This window comes from Sebastes fasciatus, chromosome 19 (assembly GCF_043250625.1).
Source record: "Sebastes fasciatus isolate fSebFas1 chromosome 19, fSebFas1.pri, whole genome shotgun sequence".
Classification (NCBI taxonomy): domain Eukaryota; kingdom Metazoa; phylum Chordata; class Actinopteri; order Perciformes; family Sebastidae; genus Sebastes; species Sebastes fasciatus.
In genome coordinates, this window is record NC_133813.1 from 20,579,636 (window position 1) to 20,601,923 (window position 22,288).

General features: G+C 38.5%; 2 protein-coding genes and 1 long non-coding RNA gene across 5 annotated transcripts; 1 reads left to right on the plus strand and 2 right to left on the minus strand.

Moving 5' to 3' along the window:
* Positions 1-975: 975 nt before the first annotated feature.
* nt5c2l1 (5'-nucleotidase, cytosolic II, like 1) lies at positions 976-12,009 on the minus strand. The gene is made up of 18 exons (XM_074617138.1): positions 11,627-12,009; positions 10,538-10,611; positions 10,306-10,423; positions 8,405-8,500; positions 7,188-7,279; positions 5,903-5,960; positions 5,695-5,788; positions 5,552-5,605; positions 5,395-5,478; positions 5,268-5,303; positions 5,089-5,187; positions 4,950-5,016; positions 4,329-4,499; positions 4,205-4,256; positions 3,649-3,709; positions 1,557-1,733; positions 1,353-1,443; positions 976-1,271 (listed from the first exon to the last, which is right to left on the minus strand). Exons 1-17 carry the CDS (start codon positions 11,698-11,700, stop codon positions 1,354-1,356), a joined length of 1,497 nt encoding a protein of 498 aa, XP_074473239.1. The 5' UTR covers positions 11,701-12,009; the 3' UTR covers positions 976-1,271; position 1,353.
* Positions 1,186-4,473, plus strand: LOC141757003 (uncharacterized). Its single transcript, XR_012591571.1, has 3 exons — positions 1,186-1,313; positions 3,642-3,770; positions 4,354-4,473. It is a non-coding gene; the product is annotated as an uncharacterized LOC141757003 (long non-coding RNA).
* Positions 12,010-13,382: 1,373 nt separating the features above from the next.
* Positions 13,383-20,622, minus strand: slc2a11l (solute carrier family 2 member 11, like). 3 transcript variants are annotated; one of them, XM_074617890.1, is made up of 12 exons: positions 20,489-20,622; positions 20,134-20,232; positions 19,813-19,973; positions 19,146-19,270; positions 18,854-18,983; positions 16,043-16,191; positions 15,774-15,961; positions 14,763-14,873; positions 14,407-14,508; positions 14,190-14,265; positions 13,959-14,086; positions 13,383-13,816 (listed from the first exon to the last, which is right to left on the minus strand). In XM_074617890.1, exons 1-12 carry the CDS (start codon positions 20,525-20,527, stop codon positions 13,601-13,603), a joined length of 1,524 nt encoding a protein of 507 aa, XP_074473991.1. In that variant the 5' UTR covers positions 20,528-20,622; the 3' UTR covers positions 13,383-13,600. The 3 variants fall into 3 exon arrangements, with proteins under 3 accessions (XP_074473991.1, XP_074473990.1, XP_074473992.1); XM_074617889.1 differs by lacking the exon at positions 20,489-20,622 and having other exon boundaries at positions 20,134-20,453; XM_074617891.1 differs by lacking the exons at positions 18,854-18,983; positions 19,146-19,270; positions 20,489-20,622 and having other exon boundaries at positions 20,134-20,452.
* Positions 20,623-22,288: the final 1,666 nt, after the last annotated feature.

The following is a 22,288-nucleotide window of genomic DNA, read 5'->3' on the forward strand; positions in this document are numbered from 1 at the left end:
GCACCCCAGCTTGTCTTCATTCCCACAGGGCGTTAAAGGAGCAGTGTGTAGGATCTGGCGGTATCTAGCGTTGAGGTTGCAGATTGCAACCAACTGAAACCTCTCCCGTGTGCCAAGCGTGTTGGAGAGCGAAAACGTGAATGGTCCTCTCTAGAGCCAGTAAATAGTAAATAAATAAATAGTCCCCTTGAAAAGTGTCTGTGTTGGTAGCCTACCTATCCATAAGGGAGTTTTTTATCGTGAGGGATCGCGTCGCTTCCCAGCATTGAACGCTTGATGGGCTGCCACTAGGCCTCTGATCGGACGAACGCTCTCCCCAGTGGGCTGCTGCTCCCGGCTTTCAAACCGGAACCAACATGGCGGCTCCTTTAGAAGCTTTCTTCTCTTATATTATGAAAATAATTCACTGAAATGTGTTTCTGAAATAAGAAACAAAGAGATAAGCCACGCAGTTGCGGAATCTTTCTTAATTTTAGATCGACAACAATTAGTTTGAAAGTTTCTAGGGAATTTCCAGAAGCGGCGAGTTGTAGCGGACGCCCCTGATTTGCATAAGGTAGCGACGCTACCAGAATGCATGCACAGCTGCTCACATAGACCATGAATGGGAAGCGTGGAAAGGACTGAGGTTGTGGACACGTACCATGTGAACACAATGTAATAATATTATGTGAGCACGTCCTTTAATATTAGCCTCTAATGCCATGTACACCTGCATGTTTAGTTCAAGTTGTGTTTTTTTATTATTATTTAATTATTTTTAATTTTTATTTTTCATTTTTATTTTTATTTTTATTATGTTGGGATCATGGGGTGGGGTAGGATGGGATGGGAGGGATATGTATATTATACATTTGTTTGAGAACTATGTAAGGGATCACAATTCAATAAATAAAGAGTATGAAAAAAATTAAGTTGTTACTTTAATGAAAACAAATAATATGAATGTTCATTGAATTGACTCAGCAGAGGTCACACAAACAACAAATACATTTATTTCTTAAAAATCATTACACAAACCTCAGATCAAAAGTGCACATGCACACACATATTAACACTCATATATACAGTAACCCTGAGTCTGCTTTAGCGTTGAATCCTGAACTCTTGTTGCGTGGAATAGCATTTCATGTCCACTAAGTGGAGCAATAAGTTAGTTTTTGTAAAGGAGGCGCGTCATGGCTGCAACAAACCCTTAATACAAGCACAGGTGCAAATGATCACCTTCATCAGTGACAGGTAGGAGAACATTAGAAGATTCCTCTGGAGCGCTGCAAGAGAAAGAAAAGTTCATTAACTATTAACAGAAATCAGTAAGTCGAATTTTAATACTACATCATAATGATAATAACCTTAGTTTCTGTTCATCGTGACAATATTGTTGGTGACGGTGACCTCTGATGAAGCAAATTCAGAGTTTTGGGACAGTGATTCATGGGGCATCTGAAAGAGTTCAGGAGTGAGAGTGAGATGAAGAATGATTGTCATGATGAACTATGAAAGATTTATTTTCTGTGCAGGTGTATGTATGTATGTGTGTGTGGACGAGGGCTGACCAGGAGCGGGGGAGCCATGAAGAGGTAATTATAGGGGTAGTGCAGCAGGTTGAGGCAGGTGGAGGAGTATAGATCAGCGTAACGCATCAGCTGGCTGGCAAACAGCGTCTGTCTGGGGCCGCTGCGCAGGAGGCTGCCCATCTGGCCGTAAGACATGTCCATCCTGTAGGTCAGCACCTGCAAACACAAACAACAAACCACATCAGCAGAAAAACCTGCACAGAATACAGTTTTCAGACACAAAAAACTGGTACTTGTGGCTCAATTATTTATTGATTAATGATATAATGTATTGTATGCCATTAAGCACTCTGTCTGCTTTACACTAAGTTTGAAATTCTAAAACACACTTTTTGCAAATAACTACACACATTAGACACATCATTTAAAACTAAAAGTCTGTGTGTTGTTTGCTAAACACCTACACTCAATTATCAATCACCTGCACCCAGAATGCACCTGTGAAAACACCTGTAGGCAATTGGATCACTTAGAAATCAGAGCTTGAACACTATAAATAGGATTCAGGTGTTTCACAACAAAGGCCAATTTATGAAAGAGCGGCTCCCAACCTTCTTCCTTAGGTGATCTGTTTCTATCATTGAGTAAACTCATGACCCATGACTAAGTGGCATATTTTATGTATATTTCATATTATATTCAATGCTTAACAGTAACAGTACGGAACAACTGATAAACTGTAGAATTATCCCAACATTTGAACGCAATAACTGCAGGAAGTTTGTGTAAAACGAGCGATTTAGATTTATTTTGAGCAGGGATTTTTAATACAATTCTCTGCGTTGTGTATTTATTTTTATTTTTGAGTAACGATCATTCATACTTAATAGGCTTCTTTTAAGACAGATTCAGTGTTTTTCTTCTTCCTGCCGCTTGGCCATTATTCTATCAGCCTTTTGGTTAATTTTAACTGTGTACTTTCCTAATGCAGGACGAGGCTGTTTAGCTCTGTGAATATAACTTGTGTTCAGGTCTTCACCATGCCATCGTCCTGTTTATAGCTTAAATAATAATCCAAACTTTAAAAACAACAATTTCATTTGGTTTTGTTCACAGAAATAGATGAAATACAGAGACATAGGCCAATAAAAAAAAGTTGTCTTACACCTAGTGGGGTTGGGAACCCCAGATTGAGAACTAGTGAGTTAGGGGACTGTAATTGCAATATACTGTATTTTGTTTACAGAACAATACAGTAACTATGTTCATGTCATATTCAGTTAAAGTAATTGTGTCTGATACTGATAGTATGAGTATGAGTATTGAGAATAAACACATTTGTTTATTTCTCCATTGCATTTGTGTTCATAGTCCATATTTATAGCCTGCTACAATAGAAAATGCCAACGAGTTTAAAAGATCATGTCTTATACTTGGCACATCAGTGTGCAGTTGGCATGTGGACAGAGCTATTTATTTGATGTTTGTGTGTACAGTTGTGATGCAAAAAATATCATTTTTTTGAATAGTTTATATAGTTTTGAATGAAGTGTTTGCTTTGCAAGAGATTAAATATATAGTTTATTTATATGATTTTGGTTTTGGTGGGTAGAGTTTCAACAAAGAGGGCCCTACTTTCAGAAATTGTGTTTTAAAAGTTGCAGAAAACTGTAAAACATCTGAAACACAACTGTTTATAACAGGAGACCTCCTGTTTTAGTTTGTTTCTGTTGCAATAATGCATCCAGAACAATCTCTTTTTAAATGATTGTTCTGGTCTTGAAAAGCGTTCCAACGATGGACTGCGTGAACGATTCTTTGGTTTTACATACCTGTCACTAAAACTAAGAACTTTTTCTGGAGCAGTGTCCACATTTGGCATCATGCCTAGTTTATACCTAGTCCTCGTAGTAGGAAACAAATGCCCCTTATTTCATGTATCATTAATGATCTAACTATCTAGTTCTCACTGCAGTGCTTTGGGCTGTCAATATAAAGGGAGGAGGTAGAATTTGAATGGACAAGCTTGAATATTTCTAATTATGAGTGAAGCTGTGTGTTAAACCCCTGGGGACTCTAAATGCTGAAAAAACTTTTAATATGAAGTTGTGTTTGGCTACATAGAGCTCACCTTCATTCTCGTCTGAACGGCGCTGATGTCAGGACTCTCCTGACTGTCGCTGTCCAGGTGCCTTCAGACGACCAACGCAAAAAAACAAAAAAACAGCTTGGTCATCGCTTCGTGTGACTGTCGTAAGTTCTTGTAGAAAGTGAACAATAAAATGCTGATGTCATGGCAACAAGGTTACTAAATGTTTGATAAATGTCACGTGTTGCAGCTGAAAACAGGGTCTGCAAAACCTCAACACACAACAAATATTCTAGAGTAAATAAGTTCAACTTAATTATTAATACATGATACACATGATGATTTGTTTGTTTTCCCTTAACAGTTTTACATGCACTACAGCTGATGATGATTTACAAATTATGACTTACTAAAAGTATGTGCCTTTTAATAATGTTATTAGAGAGTAAATGCTTAGGGTATGAATGATAAATCATATGTCATAATGTATTCATCAATTCCATATGAACTCTCTGATTAATTCATCATCTATTAGCTGTTTATGACTTCATGAACATTCATTAAGTGTTAATTAGGCAACAAGTAAAGAAGAACTCACTTGTAAAGTTCAGCTAAGAAGATGTCGAGACGTTTCAGCTCCTCAAACAGATCTGCGAAAACCAAGAAAGTCATCAAGACTCTGAAATGATCAAAATAACAAAGTTAAGTCTGCTAGTTCTTACTTTTCTTCTGGTCCCACACTTGCAGCTCCTTGGTGAGCTCCGGTACGACCAGAAACGTCTTCCAGCCCTGACGCTTCTTAGATTTGAGGATGTCGCCGAAGATGTGGTCGCCAATGTAGAGGATGTTTTTCCCTCTGACCTCCAGCAGATCACAGATGACGTCTGAAGATCCTGCAAACAGACATTTGTTTTAAAAAAAAAAAAAAAAGGTTAGTCTGTGCTGTTTTAGTGTTTGGTGTTTGTTTATGCGTCTGTTTTTTTGGCCTTTTGTACTTGTTAAGTAAGGGATAATGTACAACGAGCCGTTCAGGGCGATGCAAGACCCCTTCGCTTTGCGTCAGGGTCGACCGCATCGCCCTGTTGGGGTTTATTTCACAACAATGACCCGCTAGCTGTACATTATCCCGCTTATTACACGGCTACTTACTTGTCCAATACACACAGAGGAAGAGTGGCTTCATTCTCTGCTCAGGCAGACATTACTCCTCTATATCTTTACATAGCAAATAGCTGTTTGCTGCTATATTAATGCTCTGGATATCATATAGAGAACCTTTAAAACTCAATACAAACTTAAAAACCAAAACAATGAATAAATAAAAACACATAAATGAATCTCACCTCCGGAGTAAACAGTTCCATGTTGGAGGTCGCCTGTGTACGTCCCGATCCGAAGCTTTCCCGTGTCCTGCGTCCCAAAATACAACATATTATTGACACATTAACACGTAAACCTTCAGTATGAGAGACTTTTTCCTACCGTGTCCACTTGTCTCAGCACCGTTCCCTCTGCAAAGAACAGAGGCTTTTTGGTGTCCACCACGATGAGGTCGAAGAAGGAGCGCCAGGAACTTCCAGACTAGAGATGATGATAAATTCGCACGATTCAATTAAATGGATATTTTCTGAATATTGAAAGCAAAGATAAAATTGTCTTACCTTAGTATTATTTTCAAGCAGGTATTTCATAATGACCTTGACGAGGAAGGAGAAAACACATTTTGAATGTCTCCACTTTGTTTTGTTTAGTCGTGGTACAGTACATGTATATATGTATGTGGCTCACCTTAGTGTAGCTGTAGTCACTGTTGGTGGCGAGGAAGACCTTGGCCACCCCTTTAATCCGGGTCAAGAGTACAGGGAGGTTTGGCTGTAAAGAATACATTCATTTGTTGAATATTCCAACCTTTTTTCTTGGTGCATAATCTTGTCAGTTTACTCACATCTTTGATAACGTATTTCTCCAAATTCTTGATAGTTTGTCCCTTCAGGGTTCCCTATATAGATACAGCACAAGAGTTAAAGACAAAGTTGATGCCAACAGTGGGACACAATTCTACATCTTTTAATTGCTCATTTAATTCACCGTGTCGTGAATGAAGTCCATGGCGTCTCGAACATCCTGGAACATGCTTCTGTAGGACATAAACAAATCGCCGTGCTGGAAACCTTTCAGGTCCCTGGAAGGAATTTAAGTTTTTAGAGTGGTGAAGTTTGACAAAATAATTCACGGGTTCATTTATAATAGTTCAGAGCTGAAAGGTAAAAGAAAGAAAGACGCGAAGTCCACTCACTTTGTGTATCTGGTGCATCTGGTGAAGAAGTCCACAAGGCAGGTGTAGAAGTAAGTCTCTGCAGGGTGCATGGACACACGGGTCAGTTAGCGAACACTTTTAAGTTGCTGATATCATGTAAATATAAATGGATATACTTTCCTTTTTTTAAAATACTTTTTAAATACAAACAATTATTTAATTTATTTGTAATTCTCAAGAGTTTGGGGTGGCAAAAAGTACAGAATTAGAGACAAAATTAGGGCTGGGCGATATGGAAATCTTCTGTAGGTCATTTGAGATCTTGATAACGATATATATCACAATATAGCAGTCAAACATCACCGGGGGTGCACCAGGATTTGTCTGCTCTGAGGCTGTCAAAATTAGATTTGCTCATGTATAACTAAAATCAAATAAACACCCTTATAATTTATACAAAAGTCTGTATATAAAACAACTTAAAAGATATATTTTTTTCGACTTAGTCGCCAAATCTAGCTAAGAATTTACGGCTGTCAAAGTTAACGTGATAATTCATTCATTTTAACACCACTAATTTCTTTTACGCATTAATGCAACTGCAATTTTTAGGTTGTAGCGGGCTCAGTTTTAAAGCTAGTGAAGATACTGGTATCATATGAAACTAGAAAACCTAAAGAATCTATTGGTACCAACCAGGTCATACTAACTTGTCACTAGAATAACGCTCCAAACTTGCGCGAAATTTTGGCGAGGAAAAACTGATTTTCAAAGGGGTCCCTTGACCTCTGACCTCAAGATATGTGAATGAAAATGGGTTCTATGGGTACCCAGGAGTCTCCCCTTTACAGACATGCCCACTTTATGATAATCACATGCAGTTTGGGGCAATTCATAGTCAAGTCAGCACACTGACACACTGACAGCTGTTGTTGCCTGTTGGGCTTAAGTTTAATTAAGAACTTTAGTGCAAAATTAACATAAGTTTCAACTGAAATTATAGAGAAAAAGCTATACACTGACTACGTTTACATGCAGGCACACAAATATAGAGTAATCAGATGAAGATAATAGTTTGATTTAACTACACTGGGGTATTCCCATGAGTAGAATTCTTATCAAATCAGATTTTCTGAGAATTTGAGTCAGTATGTGCTTTTCATCAATTTAGACGACATAATTGTGTATCACGATATCTTGATTTATGATTTCATCACGATATGATTCCGATAAATTACTATATTGAATTATCGCCCAGCCCTACAAAAAAATATTAATAATGTATAACTGTCAAATTCAACATGTCTACAGGTGCATTTTCTACCTGAAAGATTGAAGAGAGTGTTGAGAACGTAGAAACGGTCGGTGTCGTCTCTTTGAATGAACTTGTTGGGGTAGTCGTTGTGAATGTCTGGTCTGTGGAACACAAACATAACACAAGTTAATATTACAAACACATAAATACAAGCTAACTGAGTGGAAGCAACACAAAGCTGTAAACAAATGTGCATGATTTTACGTTTCAGGGTTACAAAAGTCTGTGTGGAAGCTTGTGATAGTCTATTAATTATCTGGTTATCTGCTGCTGTGGTTTGTAACCAGAACACTGAGTCAGCTCGTCTCAGGCGACCGTCCTGCTGCAGTCATTGTTAGTTTGTGTTTCCTTCGTCAATAAATAACTCTGAGTAGCATCTGAACACAAACAACTGCAACAGGCAGGTTTTTAATTACACTGTAGTTGACAATTTTTCCCCAGTCACAGCAAAAATGCTGTAAAAATACAAAAAATTGTCCCATTTTACTGTTGGATCCAAACTACTTCAATGGATTTCAGTTTAATCTAAATGATACAACTCATGGTCAAAATCTAAACTTTTTTTTTTTTTTTAGTTTGCATGTTTTCCACTCTTTAGAAAATAAAATTCAAATAGTATACTTCTGTATTTTTTTGTTAAAATTTATAACCAGTGGTGGACGAAGTATTTAGATCATTCAAGTAGCAATGCTAGAAAAATACTCCATTACAAGCAAAAGTCCTGAATTAAAAATGTTGACTTAAGTATATAATATACTATACTACATATTATATATGGTATACAAGTATTAGGAACAAAATGTACTTACTATATGCAGGCAAAGTGGACTCTGAAAGTGTCACATTATTATATATTATATAAAGTAAAGTGTAATCTTTAAATATCTGTGTGCTGTTTGCATCAACATCATAAGCCATTTTGTTTTTATCAATATTGTATTATTGCTTTTCTATTCATCCATAAAGGAAAGACACCCTGATAGTCACATCCTATACGAAGCATTTAGAGTTTCTAATTCACCCAATCTGCATGTTTTAGGACTAATTATCTCAACTCACCTCTAATATTTCTTATAACTTTTAAAGATGGGTTTATCCATTAAACATATTGTTATCTTTGTATATGCATATGTGTCTGTCTGACCTTCACCTGAGTTCATTGTCCATAATGAAACCACAATTCAACAACATTTCTGTCCTGTATCCTGTAAAGATTCAGACTTTACCCTTTGAGGAAGCGGAAGCCGTGACTGCAGACTAAAATATTCCCATTTGAATCCACCTTCAGGAGGTTCCCACATGTGATGTCGATCACTAAACCGCTGAGGGTGGGGAAAAAAAAAACAGAGAAGGAGGCGAGACATGACATGAATTGATAGTTGGAGCAGGTATAAAGGAGGCAACTATGTTTATTTCAGGACTGCAGCTAGCAGAATATTGATTAACCAAACAATTATTTCTTCAATTAGTCAATTGATCGTTTTAGATTTAGACTTTTAGACTTTATTGTCACCAAGGGGAACTTCCTCTCCGCAGCACTGTACACGGCAGACAATGATACAGTTACAACATGACAGACAACAGTACACAATGTACCTCAATGTGCTCAGTGCCTGCGCCCAGAGGGCAGTAGGGTGCAGTCCTGTTCTATTCAGACTGCAATGCAATGGCCTTTTTATCTATGAAATGTCAGAAATAGTGAAAATTGCACACTGCAATCACAATATCCTAAAGCCCAAGGTGATGTCAAGTTTGGCCTATTATTTCCGTTGAAAGATTAACTGACTAATCCTTTCAGCTCTAGTTTATTTACACCTTATTTTATACAGACTTCTGCCTTTATAATCTAATTATTGAAAATTCTGAAACATTTGAAATTACATTTTTCCCTAGTTTTTCTTTTAATTTAAATGTAGGGTTGGTAAAGATTTTAGAAATATTTTTGTTATATTAGTTGAAATTCTCATCCTTACAGCATCAATGAATCAAATGCTCTGACAATTTTTTTTTTTAAATCTGGTCTTTGTGGCAGGCCGGTGAATCATTATGTACTTAATTTTTAATCCAGTGATATGCTTTTCATTTCCAGACCAATTAAGTATGAAACTGTAAGTGTTTTTTTTGACAGAATGTAGTTGGTGAGGCATTAAATGGTAAGTCTTGGAGGATAAGAGGAAAGAGGGGACACTTTGTTCAAAGATTATTCATTAATTTCACCACTTCAGTCATGCAATGAACAATTAGTTTGGTTAACATTTTTTTTTTTTTTTACTTTCTAGCAGTGTCCCCTCCTCTAATCCTAGCTACAAGTACCTCTTGTTGGCCTTGAGCAGACATATCCTTCAGTTGTGTTTTGGATAGTGTGCTAGTTAGTGAGCAGTTCAGGAGAAACTCAAAATCAAAAGAGATGTGCTGCTGCAAATGTTTTATTTTATATAGAATTATACTACATTTATTATTACCTTTTCCACTTGTATTTTCTCATGTCTTTTTTTTCTGTTCAGCATTGGCCGTCCAATCATTTCGTTCGACCCAAATGAAATGATTGGACGGCCTGCCTACCTGTCTGTCTGTATATCTACCAACATATCTGCCTGTACTAACAATAGCCATGTTTGTTGTTTACATTCATAATGATAATTTTGAGGGAGTGGCTTTGGAAGGAGGCCTGAAGTGATGGGCTGTCAGTGTTGCAGACTTAGCAACTTTCTTGCTAGATTTAGCGACTATTGGAGCTGGTGCAGCTAGCTACTTTCATTGGAAAAGAGTTGGCAACTCAAATCTTTTAAAATCTAGTGTACTCTTGCTAGTTTCTCGAAATCACCAACCCTGCCTTTAATTGTTTGTTAATTCATTTGTCTGTGGACCCTCATTGAAAACAAGATGGTTGATTCCATTTCGACCTTAAACTTTCTAATGAAACAAATAGCCATCTTTGGGGCAAATCTGTTGGTCGTTGAGTGCGTCACAAGTGCAATATTATAACTTCAAATTGTGTTCCCTGGGAGAGAGACAAAGAAAAGAAAAATTGCTTGAATTTCAGCGCCTGTTTTTCTATAGTATGTCAGATAAATGAATCACTTTATTGCATGCATGACTTCTCAGTTACAGAGGATTTCAAACTAACCGTGTGGGGAAGCTGGGGTCGTATGTGTAGCGGAGGAGTTCATGAGGGTATCCGACAGATACCATTCTGTCTCTTATCAGCTCAAAGCCCAGGCTCTCGTAGTCAGGAGACTTATACACTGTAAACAAACACACCCACACACACACACACAAAAGAATCAAATAGTTCAGATCTACAACCTCCTCATGGTGACACAACATTTTTACACTCAGAGGGTCTTTCTTCCACATACTTGCCAACGTGTAGTCCATGTCAAACCCATAGCACTGGATGTTCTCCAGCGTCAGATTTCTGTTGACGAACACCCTGTGATCAAACGCAAAAACACAGCTGAAGTCTGCAGACGCACGATGAAACATGTTTGAGCACAAGACCTACGAAGTGTTACTTATGTTTATTGCACAACCCATGTTTGGAATAGACTAAGGAGATTTCTCAGAGTAAAGTATGTTGCAGTACTTGTTTGCATCAGTCACTGAGAGGTTGGGTTCATTTGGGTCTGAGGGCAAGATGTCAGTTTTGTTATTGTTGTTTCTGTGCCAGTATTAGGTTGGTTTAATGCTTTATCTTGTTTGAAATTCACTAACTTCATCTACATTTCGACCTTGGTTGTTGCAGTTTTAGCTCCTTGGATGTATTTCCTGTGTGTGGTTTCAAATGACTGCAATTTACAAATAAAAGGCTCCATGATGTATTTATAGCACAGGCTGTTGTGTGGACCGGTGTAACTGTACATGGTTTCCTGTGTCGCTCTTTATCAGTGACACCCTGACAGAGATAGAGAGGCCTATCTGCAGCACCTCCAGTGTGGACGGCTGCAGTCTCAACCCGCCCTGACAGTTCATACATATAAGGTTGCTGTAAATAATTTACACCTGCAAGATCTTGTTTTGGAAGTGTGTTGCTGCTGCTGAGCTATTGGGGATCTTTCTTCCTGAGATCAATCCAGCACATAAAAGCTGTCAGGGTGAACGAAGTGGGGGCGGCTGTACAGGTTTCAGGATCAGCTGGTTAAAATATTTAGTGATGGGGTTTGCAAACGCATGTGAGGAGGGTCAGAAAGCATTTTGTGATTTGAGGGGAAGTTGAAATAACCTGATTATAATGACTTGTTAATAATGTAGAAATAAATACAGGAGCTTCTCTTGACCTGTGACCAATGAGACATAAATTACAAAAAGAAGGACTATAAAAAGTATTTTTTCTGAGAAAAAAATTACAAAACTTCAAAAAATTGTTAGTGTTGACTATGTTGAAAGGATATAAAAAAGCATTAGTGCTGCTGTTGCCATTGCTATGACCCTAAATCAAATGCACTCACATCTGGTCAAAGCCTCTCTTCGCCCTGGGCCCATCAGAGGAGCTGCTGGGATCTGTCTCCTCCAAACTGTCCATCCTCGTCCTTCACAGTGTAAACGAAGCCTGCTGATCTCCAATCTCCTGCTGTCAGTTTTATTCACATGCAACTGCTGATCTGCTACTCAGCACTTTTTTGTTGTTGTTGCAGCAGCCAGTCAATCAAGTTCACCCAAATGTTGTAGGCGTGCACATAGACTACAGCGTCAAGGTGTTTTTCTCTATTTCGCACGCACGCAGGCTGGAACTGAACTCCTCCGAGACTTTTTTTGCCCGTCGGTGATGTAAACGACTGCTCCCTGTTTGCATTAGTCACGCACTCCTGCACGTCCATGCAGGAACATTTAGTACAGCAAGAGGTTTTCAAGGTGTAGATTGTGTTATCAGAGGCGCACATGTGTGGTGGGGCTGCACGCCTGCGTAATAGCAAGGAGTTTCCCCATCAACGTCAGTCCCTGTCTGTGTTCACCCAAAGCAAAACATTTCAGATATTTGAATCATTCATTTGCCTTTATAGTTTCACCAAAAAGCTGCACTGAACAGAACCCTCACAAGAAGTATACTTCAAGTTTATTTTTAGAAGTAAACTTAAGTATACTTCCAGTATATTCCCAAGTATACTTTATTATTGTTTTATTAATAAAAGTATACTTTGAATGTAAGAGTAGTAAACTTTTGAGTACACAACTAGTTTACATCCAAGTAGTATTTTCTACTGCAACTATAATATGAACTATAATACAATTGAACTCTTAATTTACTAGTTATATACTTGTAGCCCACTTTTTAGTTTATGAAGGTACACTTTAAAGTATACTCTCAGTAAACTACTTGTTTAATAGTTTTTATTGCAAGTATACTTGTAAGTTTTCTTTAAGTGAACTACTTAGCCAAATGTACTTGTACTTTTCAGTATAAGCCAAGTATACTTGGGTTTTTCAGTATACATTTCCAAGTACATTTAGACTTTTCTGTATACTTGTCGGTATAAGCTAAGGATACTTAAGTATAATTTTGTTAAGTGTATCATTGATGAGTACATAAAAAGTAAACTGGAAGCATACTCTCTTATTTTAAGTTTAAAAGAAGTATAGTAATAGCATACTTGAATAAACTTGTTTTTTGTAAGGGTTGTCAGCACCTAAAATAACCTAAAATACAAACATAGACCTATTGTCTAATTAAAAACATCTACAGTGTAGACATGTGGAGCAGGACTAAACCAAAAGTCAAAGATCTGTGTGCACAGGTATGGAAACATGCAGCTTTCATGATCTCCCTGAAGAGAAAAGACTTTATGTGATTTAGGGGAAATTGAGAACTAAAAAGCAGTATACTTCAAGATTATTTTATGATGGTATACTTGTGTAAAATTCAAGTATATTTCCACAAAAAACAAAAAGATGACAAATAGTGAAAAATTAATCTTTAGAGTAGTACTGACAGCTGTCAAATAATGCAGCAGATGAACACATGTCTTGTACACAAACACAATCCAATTTGTGCTGAAGTTAGTGCAACTGGACACTGGATGTTTTGATCTCTATCTGTTCAGCCGGGAGGTTAAACATGCACACCACTGATAACCAAGCACAAAGATGACCACAGCCTTGCGTGTCTGAGTTAAAAAAAAAAGAAGTTTACCACTAAAGAACACACAAACGCAAAACAGCAACACACCAAAAAATTATGTCACAATGAAAACAAAGAGAAAAAAGTCATAAAAGACAGTAAAGCCACTTTTATTAAAGTCGTGCTGCATGGTTCACATGGCTGACTTAGTAAAAACAGACAGATTTCTCTAAACTGTATGACTCTATGAGTTTTATCTTGTGTTTCTGCTACATTTAAACTATTCAAGTCATCTCCGTGTGATATAACATGACTTCTTCAAGCTAAATGTTTGCTGTTTGACCCTTTATGACCTTTGTGAATGTGATCACAATTCGGACAAATCGTCTGTTCGGTTTGCTTCAATTCCGTGTTCGGTGGAGTTTTTCCTCTCCCCTCCAGATTTGGAGTGCATCCTCTCAAACTCTGCAGTAATCTCCAGCGCTGTCCGATTCTTGGTCTCGGGGACGTTGAACTTCACGTACAGCCCGCAGGCGACGCAGAAAAACAGGAATATGAGAAAACAAAAGTGTTGCAGTTTCTCCTGGAAAGGAAGCATTTTTGAGGACATTTATGAATCAGTGTGAGTGATGCATTCAATCTGATTTCACCTGGATAATCATACGGAATCTACTGGCCTGTTGTTATAAATATGCCAAATGTGACCAAGATAATAATGTGCTTACTGCTAAGACAGGGAAGAGCATCCCCATTAAAAACATGACTGTCCAGTTGGTAACACAGGAGAGGGCGGTTCCAGCTGCTACGTACGCCACAGTTAATATTTCCACTCCAAGAGAACCTGTTGCTCCACCTGAGGGTCAAGAACACAGGAGGGATGTATACATTGCATTAAGATGTAATCACTGTTGAATACTGACATAGAAATCCTTGATAAATAGCTATACAGTACATACATGGTCCACCGGTAAAAAAGAAAATAAAGATGAAAATGAGGGCCATGCTGCAGTACGGCATCCAGGAGACCTGACTCTGAGGAGAATGAAAAGATCTGGTGGATTGCTTAAGTTTATGGGTTAATCTCTGTTGTTTTCAGTCATCATTTGTCATCTTTTAAGCATCAAAATATGCAGAAATATGCAGTAAACAGTGTCTGGTTTTGTGGTGACTCACTTGCAGGTACAGAGTGATGGTGAGGAGGCCCAGCGTTGCAGCTACTCCCATGTATCCTCCGATCAGCAGGACTTTTCTGCCGGTATTCTCAATAATCATGAACTGCAACATCAGAGCACATTTACAGCAGTGAACCACAGAGGGGAGCTCTAACTATACAGTAGGACAGGTGTCATTGACGGAGAAAACAGCAGAGGAAAGGCTTTTTTTTTCCAGAATTGTTTTCCTGAATGACAAAAGAAATACTAGAAAAAACAAACATCTTATGTCAGGATGTCTAAGGGATATTACACTCAAAATTTACTGATATAACAAATGTATAAACAATGATGGGATATCAGTGAAAGGAGACTTACACAGGCTACAGAGGTGATCATCTCACACAGCCCTAGTCCCATGTTGGCGTAAGGTAACAGGTGTTCTTGGATCCCTGCCGCACGAAACACCTCAAAAGCATAAAAGAACACCTAGAAAGAAGTATTTGAATTAGAGCCAAATTACATGTCTATATGGAAATTAATTTTAAGATGTATACATGTTCCTAGTTTTGAGTTTAACATGCACAGCAGGCTTGAGTGCAGTGAGGAGTGGGTAATGGGATGTTGTTACTTCAGCAAATATACTTACTTTAAATGTCTAGTGTGCTTTGATTGGAAAAAAGGGAGGCTTTTGGTGAAAATTAAAGATGCAGTGTGTAGGATTTGGCAGCATCTAGTGATGTGGTTGCAGATTGCAACCAGCTGAGTACCCCTCCGCTCACTCCTCCCTTTCCAAGACTGCGGTTAGATGAGCCGCAAAACCGCGGTAACACCGTTCGCCTCCCTCAGAGGCCATCCTTACCATAATAACACTACTTTAGGAGCAACGGAAGTCAGACAGCGGCTGGCGGTACCACGGTTTTGCACTCAGCGGCTCACGTTACTGCAGTTTCACAAGCGTGTCAGAGAATTACGGTGGCCTTCAGGTAACGTAAAAACGTGAAAGGCTCTCTCTAGTTTGGTCGGCGGAGCCTCATGGTGGACTCCGTGAAGAGGACCCGCTCCCTATGTAGATGAAGGGTTTATTCGAAGCTAACGGAAACACAACGATTCTTAGTTTCAGGTAATTCTACACTAAAACATTGTTATGAATATTATATTCCATTTCTGCTATTAGATCTAACTAAACTAAATGTTACACACTGTTCCTTTAAGTATTAATGCCAACTTGAGCGTAGTTCACAATTTTTTTTTGTTTTAACTGTTATCAAATGTCCCTGATCAAAACTCATTAAATAAACATCCAAAATGAGCAAGAGCAAGAGCAATTAATACATTTTACTACTCTTGTGCAAAAGAGTGTTCAGCGTAGTATTACATGTCACTCACGCTGCTGATGCCACTGAACTGTAATGTGGCAGTGATAATGAATAGGGTGAGGAGCTGCCAACGGAGCTCTTTGGTCTGAATCAGCTCCATCAGCGAGTGGCTGCGAGTGTACTGCAAGGCAGCTTTCTCCTCCAGAATCTCCTCCACCACCCTGCTGTGGTCCTTGTTGCCCCATAGCCTCTTTAGAGCTATAGGGGAGGGTCACAAAGCAACAGATTAAAGTGGTAATACTGTAAGGAACCCCTGAAGCCAAAAGTGCTTTCTCACACCTTTCTCGCAGGCCTGACGGTCTTCTCTGTACAGCAGCAGATAGATGGGAGACTCTGGCAGGAAGGTCAGGGTGGAGAGCTGGAGTAACGCTGTAAAACCATTGAAACCAAGCAGCCAGGGCCACCTCTCCCGCGTACCAAGCAACTCACTGCAAGGTGCAACATCATCAAGCAACAGCTGAGCTATCACAGTGCAATATAATGATATGAACACTGACTGGTAAAGTGTTTTGTCTTGTTTAAATGGACCCATGTTGTAAAGGGTTATTAGGGTACAACTTGGGCCTAATTTTAGGCCTTTATTTTCTTATAACTGCTGGGATCTGGGAACACAGTAACATGACTGAAAATAAGTGATGATTACAATGTTACCCTTACAGAAAAAAGTATACTTCAAGTTTATTTTACGAAGTAAATTTAAGCATAGTTCAAGTATATTCCCAAGTATACTTTATGTAATAAGTATACTAATATCAGTGTACTAGTAGAATGCTTGTAAGTGTTCTACTTTAATACTTCTGGGACTAAATTGGCCCACTTTTTAATTAATAAAAGTACACTTTAAATATACTTTAAATGTAAGAGTAGTAAATGTTGAGTACACAACTAGTTTATATCCAAGCTGTATTTTGTACTACAACTATAATATGAACTATACTACAAGTAAACTTACAGGTATACTGTTACAGTAGTTTACCAATTATATACTTGTAGCCCACTTTTTAGTTTATAAAAGTACACTACTCTCAGTAAACTACTAGTTTAATAGTTTTTACTGCAAGCATACTTGTAAGTTTTCTTTAAGTGAACTTATAGTACTTAGCCAAATGTACTTTTATGTATGCTTTTATGTATACAAATATGTTTTTGATCCCACTTGAATTATGCCATGAATCCCACATATGATTTTTGACTATTTAAAACAATTTTGCAAGTCAACAAAGTCACAGTTCGTCATGGGTTTGTCGTAGTATCATTTAGTTTTGTGTAAAACACCTGACTTTTGGGTGTGTAGTCTTTCTAATTATGTATTTTCACCATCTTATACTTCAACAGTTTTGGGACGAACTGCAACTTTCTTGACTTGAAAAATTATGTTTTAAATTGACAAACGTCATATGTGTGATTTATGGCGGAATTCAAACGGGATCAAAAAAATATTTATCTCTCACGTTGACTTCTGTTCTTTTTTTTATGAAATAAGGTCCCATGGTGGTCCCACAGAGGGGGAAGGACTTTGCCTCTGTGTCCGTGTTTAGTATTTCCTGTTTTATTTTGTTACTCTCCTCTTGTTTCAGATCACTTCACTTCTTGTCTTTGTGTGTTTTCCCGCCACTTTTGATTGTCTGCCCCGCCCTGATTAGTTTCACCTGTCCGTCGTTAGCGCTGCAGTCACCAGACCTCCTGCTCACCTGTTCCCACCTCCCCATTAATCACTCACTATTTATACCAGCCCAGCTCCTTTGTTCTTTGTCGGTTCGCCTTTCGTTGCTGTATAGAGTTTCATTTACCTGTTTTTTGCCAGTTCTACCTGCCTGCCTTTTGGACTCTGAACCTGTAAGACTTTTTGTGTTATTAAAGTATCGTCATTGAACCTTCATTTGGGTCCTTCCTGCCCGTCCTGCTCTCTAAACTGTGACACTTAGTTTTGCAAATTTGCACTAAATTCAGAGTAAAGTTGAGGCTGATGGGATTTTCTTGAACAGAGAAAAATTTAGATCTGATGACTGTGGTGAGAAGTCAAATGATCACCAAAGTTATTAGTACAATTAATTCAGTCTGTATCAAAGTGGTGGACAGACCGTTCTTTAACTTATCTTTCAATCAGGACTCCAAAAGAATCTCCAAAATCAATCTTCAGGAGTAACTGTTGACATTTTGCAGTGATGATCATATCAACTTTGCTTTTTTATACAGTATTCAGGTGTTTTATATATGTTGAAGGTTTGGGTAATATGATTTGACAATCAAAACTCGTCAACCATCAGACGTTTTGTCACACTGTTTATATACCGAGGTGACTTCAACAGGCCTTCCCAAGTAATATTGCAAATCTGTCAGCAGGCAAGCTTTATGGCTATATACATTTTACGGTACATACAGTAGTTGAATATGCTACTTAAATTAACAATAGTTTGCTAGCTGAGGGGTTATCTACCAAAAAGACCTTTCTAGCAGATTTATTAGTAGTAATACTGGTAGTAAAAGAGCGAGTATGTGTAGGCACAATGTTGTGGTGGATGTTCAGGTCAAACTCTGAATCCCATGGGATGCCCATTTTTACACTTAGATGACTTATTTTCTTTTTTTCCCCCCCTTAATTATTTTAAGTTTTCAGTCACAGTTTGGTTAAAGGTTTAGGCAACAAAACTACATGGTTAGTTTTAGGTGAAATAATACATACAGTACATATACACATACTGTATCTAATGTGTGCCCGGGTTGGGTGCATACAGCATTGTTGGCTACTGACACCTGGGTGCTAATAGCATCTGCCTTTACAATATCACGATAACTTATTTTTGCATCAATGTGAAATGCTTTGATTTTTACAGGCTTTAAATTCACTGGATTTGCCAAAAACAAGACATTCTCTATAAAAGGTTTCTTAAGAAAATGTTATGTCTCACAATATACATCAATATAGACAGTCGTAAAATTCCATATACCTCTGATTTAAGACTTTATCCATGTCGCCACCCTACAGAGAGGACACCATGGGTCTTTAGGAGACATGTGAGCTGTCATTTGAACCTACCGCCTGACGCCCCTATACTTGACCCACAGTATCCATGACGCCAGCCACCTTACCTGATCCCCAGCAGCTGACCGCTGAACTTCCCCAAGCATTGGAAGGTTAAGACGGTCACGACCACCATCCCTCGCAGGCACTTGGGGGCGCATTCAACAAGGTACAAGACTTGAGCTGGAAGACTGACTCCTAGAGGCATACACAAGGAAGTCATACATTTTGAGAAGAGTCAATAATGATCAATAACCGGGTGACAAATGACCAAGGGAACTTAGTAATATAATAGTGATAAATGGGGAGCCAGGCATGATGGGGCAGCTTTCTATGGGTTTCCACATACAGTAGGCTCACCTGCATTGATGCCATAGAGAAATCGTCCGACCAGGATCATTTCAAAAGACATCGCTGTTTGGCTCAGTAACATCAACACAGCTCCAATTATAGCCACAAAATTGTTTAACAAAAGGATTTTCTTTCTGTGGGACAGGGAGACAGAGACTGTGTTAAAGCCTGAGGCCAAAACAAAAAGAAACACAAGCTAAAAGTTTAATTTTGTTTGTCTTTGATGGTGCTAAATTAAAGAGGACCTATTATGCTGTTGTGCTTCCCTTCTCTTTAGTGTGTTATATACTGTAGTTTTTTGTGCATGTAAAAAGTCGGCAAAGTTACAATGTCCAAAGTCCACACCAAAGGGAGTTACTCTCCCCCACAGAAACGCTGCTCCTGAATTGCCTGAAAGGCCTTGATGAAGTCCCGCCTTTACAAATTAAAGCAGCGGATTCCAAGAAGTTAGGTTCAGCTGACCAATCATAACAGTGGTCAGTGGCCTCTTCAGACAGAGGGTGAAAAGAGGTGAGCAGCACAGCCGGTATGAGAAAAATAAAGCTTTTTTTTTTTTTTTTTTTTTACATTATATCATGTAAACATGTTCTAATAGAAACCCAAAATATAAGTATGAACCTGAAAATGAACATACTAGGTCCTCTTTAATTGAAGTTGTCTGTTCATGTACAATGACCTGCCAAATCTAGTGAGCAGCTGACTGGACATCAGCGATCCCAGTAACCCCCCAATGCAGAAAATTGACACAGTGGAGGACCAGATGAGAGAAACCTGCCACTGCTCCAAGGAGACACCGTATCTCTGTAGACATGTTGTGTTCACCAGCTCCTTTATAAACTGCAATTATCACATGTAAAATTAGACTCATTTCAGTTATGCCAGTATAATGTAAGGTTCATCATGTTTTCTGTTCATAGAAGTATCATACAGTTGTCTTTTATAGCTGAATGTTTTAATACATTTCTTGACATTTTACCATGATTTTGGTTCTACTTACAGCAGAGGGAGAAGTCATCACAGATATACAGAATCCATATTGAAATGTCCCTCCAATGCCAGCTGCACAAATGGCAGCAATTACAACAGGACAGTCTAGCTGCAGAAATGAAGCATGATGTGAACAGTTATGACAAATGTGACACATGTGTTCATTTTATTTGATATCAACCATGTTAGATCATCAAATTCTACTTTTAGCTAAATCTTATATCTGTCTGTGTCTATTTTAAGTTATTCATGTTGGTGATGTTGCTTCTACAAGCTACAGCAATCACTCTTAATACTTAATAAACTCTAAGTTAAAGAAAAAAAGAAAGAGATAGACAACAATATTTTAAATATTATGTACCTACCAGGAGTGTTAAGTATCGTGTTGGTCTGGTCGTTGCCATGTCTGGAGTCTTTTCATGTCAAGCACACTGATATTTAACTCTGCACTGAAATGATTAACTTTATATTCAGGCTGGTGCAAGTTGATAGGCTGCGTGTTTTGTGTTTGGTTAAGGATTTTGTTTATTGATGAAAGACTTAGAACAGACAGTGCAAAAAAAGTTATTTATTCTCTTGCCATCTATTTAAAATCTGGGGAAAGGTGCACCGCTACTGGCCAGGAAATAGTCCGACCACAAACAAAAGATGTTTTTTGGACCATTGAACAGGGCCCCACTTTCTGTTTGTCTTTTTTTGCTAAGCTAAGGGACTGTTGGCAGTTAGAGTGGCAAGCTCAAAACGTCAAACTATTCGTAAAAAGTAACAGTGTGTAACATTTCGGGGGACCTATTAGCAGAAATGGAATATAATATTCATAACTATGGTTTCTTAGTTTCAGGTAATTATACACTAATGAAAATATAGTTATGATCCTTAGTGTATAATCACCTGAAACTAAGAATCATTGTGTTTTCATTAGCTTAGAATGAGCCCTTCATATCTACATAGGGAGTGAGTCCTCTCCACGGAGTCCGCCATGTTGCTCCGTCATGTTTCTACAGTAGCCCAGAACGGACAAAACAAACACTAGCTCTAAAGAGAGCCTTTTGTGTTTTTATGACACCTGAAGGCCACCGTAGTTCTCCGACACACCTGTGAAACTGCAGTAACGCGCCGCAGAGTGCAAAACCGTGGTACCGCCAGCCACCGTCTGACTTCCGTTGCTCCTGAAGTTGTGTTATTGTTGTAAGGATGGCCTCTGAGCGAGGTGAACGGCGTTACAACGGTACTCAGTTGGTTGCAATCTGCAACCACACCACTAGATGCTGCCATACACAATGTACCTTTAAGGTACATGAATTCTTCTGATAATCCTGCACATGTCATCACTAGCTGGAAACCTTTCGTGGATTTTTCCAGAGTGATGCAATCTGGCATGTCCTCTCTTATCTGTGGTTTGTGATAGCTGAATACAGAAGCCTGATTCTAATGAGGCTTACACCAACCTAAAAACAGAAACCTCCTGCGGTATCACTCTGTGTCAGGCAGACTATCCTGCCAGATGTCACACAGCTGACCTCCAGGAAGGAGCTGGTGACGGCTGTCCTGCATTGTCAGTGGGAGGCGGTGGCTTCAGATGACAACACACTCTAGACGGACTGAAACTTCTAAAAACCTGTCACGAGGACCGTTTCCTGCAGGAGATGAAAGCCCTTGCAACTGCCAGAGAGGCTCTATTTACAGCTTGACACAAGCAGAAGTGGCTGACACTGCATGAAAACAGAGGCATTGTGAGCAATCTTTACATATCATCATTTATACACAAAAGTAATCCATATTCAAATGAAAATGGCTGATGCTGCACAAATGCCACTGCACTGCACAAGCTCATTGGAATAATGAGTAATCATCCTCAGAGGTATCATTATTGACCTTTTCTGACTAGAAGTCAAAACATGTAAAACAATTAAGTGACACTTCTGAGTGATTAAGATCTTTCCAGGGACCGAAACAGTTTCAATAATAACGGACAGATTTGACAATGATAAAGTCCTGACATACAGGACTTTAAGTTGTACCAAATTTCATGGCAATCCATCCAATATTTGTTGAGAAATCTCACTCAAAACTGCAAATGTCAAATGTAAGGGGATCACCAAAGTCTTTATGATTCATGCTCTGTGTGCCATGACTGTCTGTACCAGATTTAATGGCAATTCATC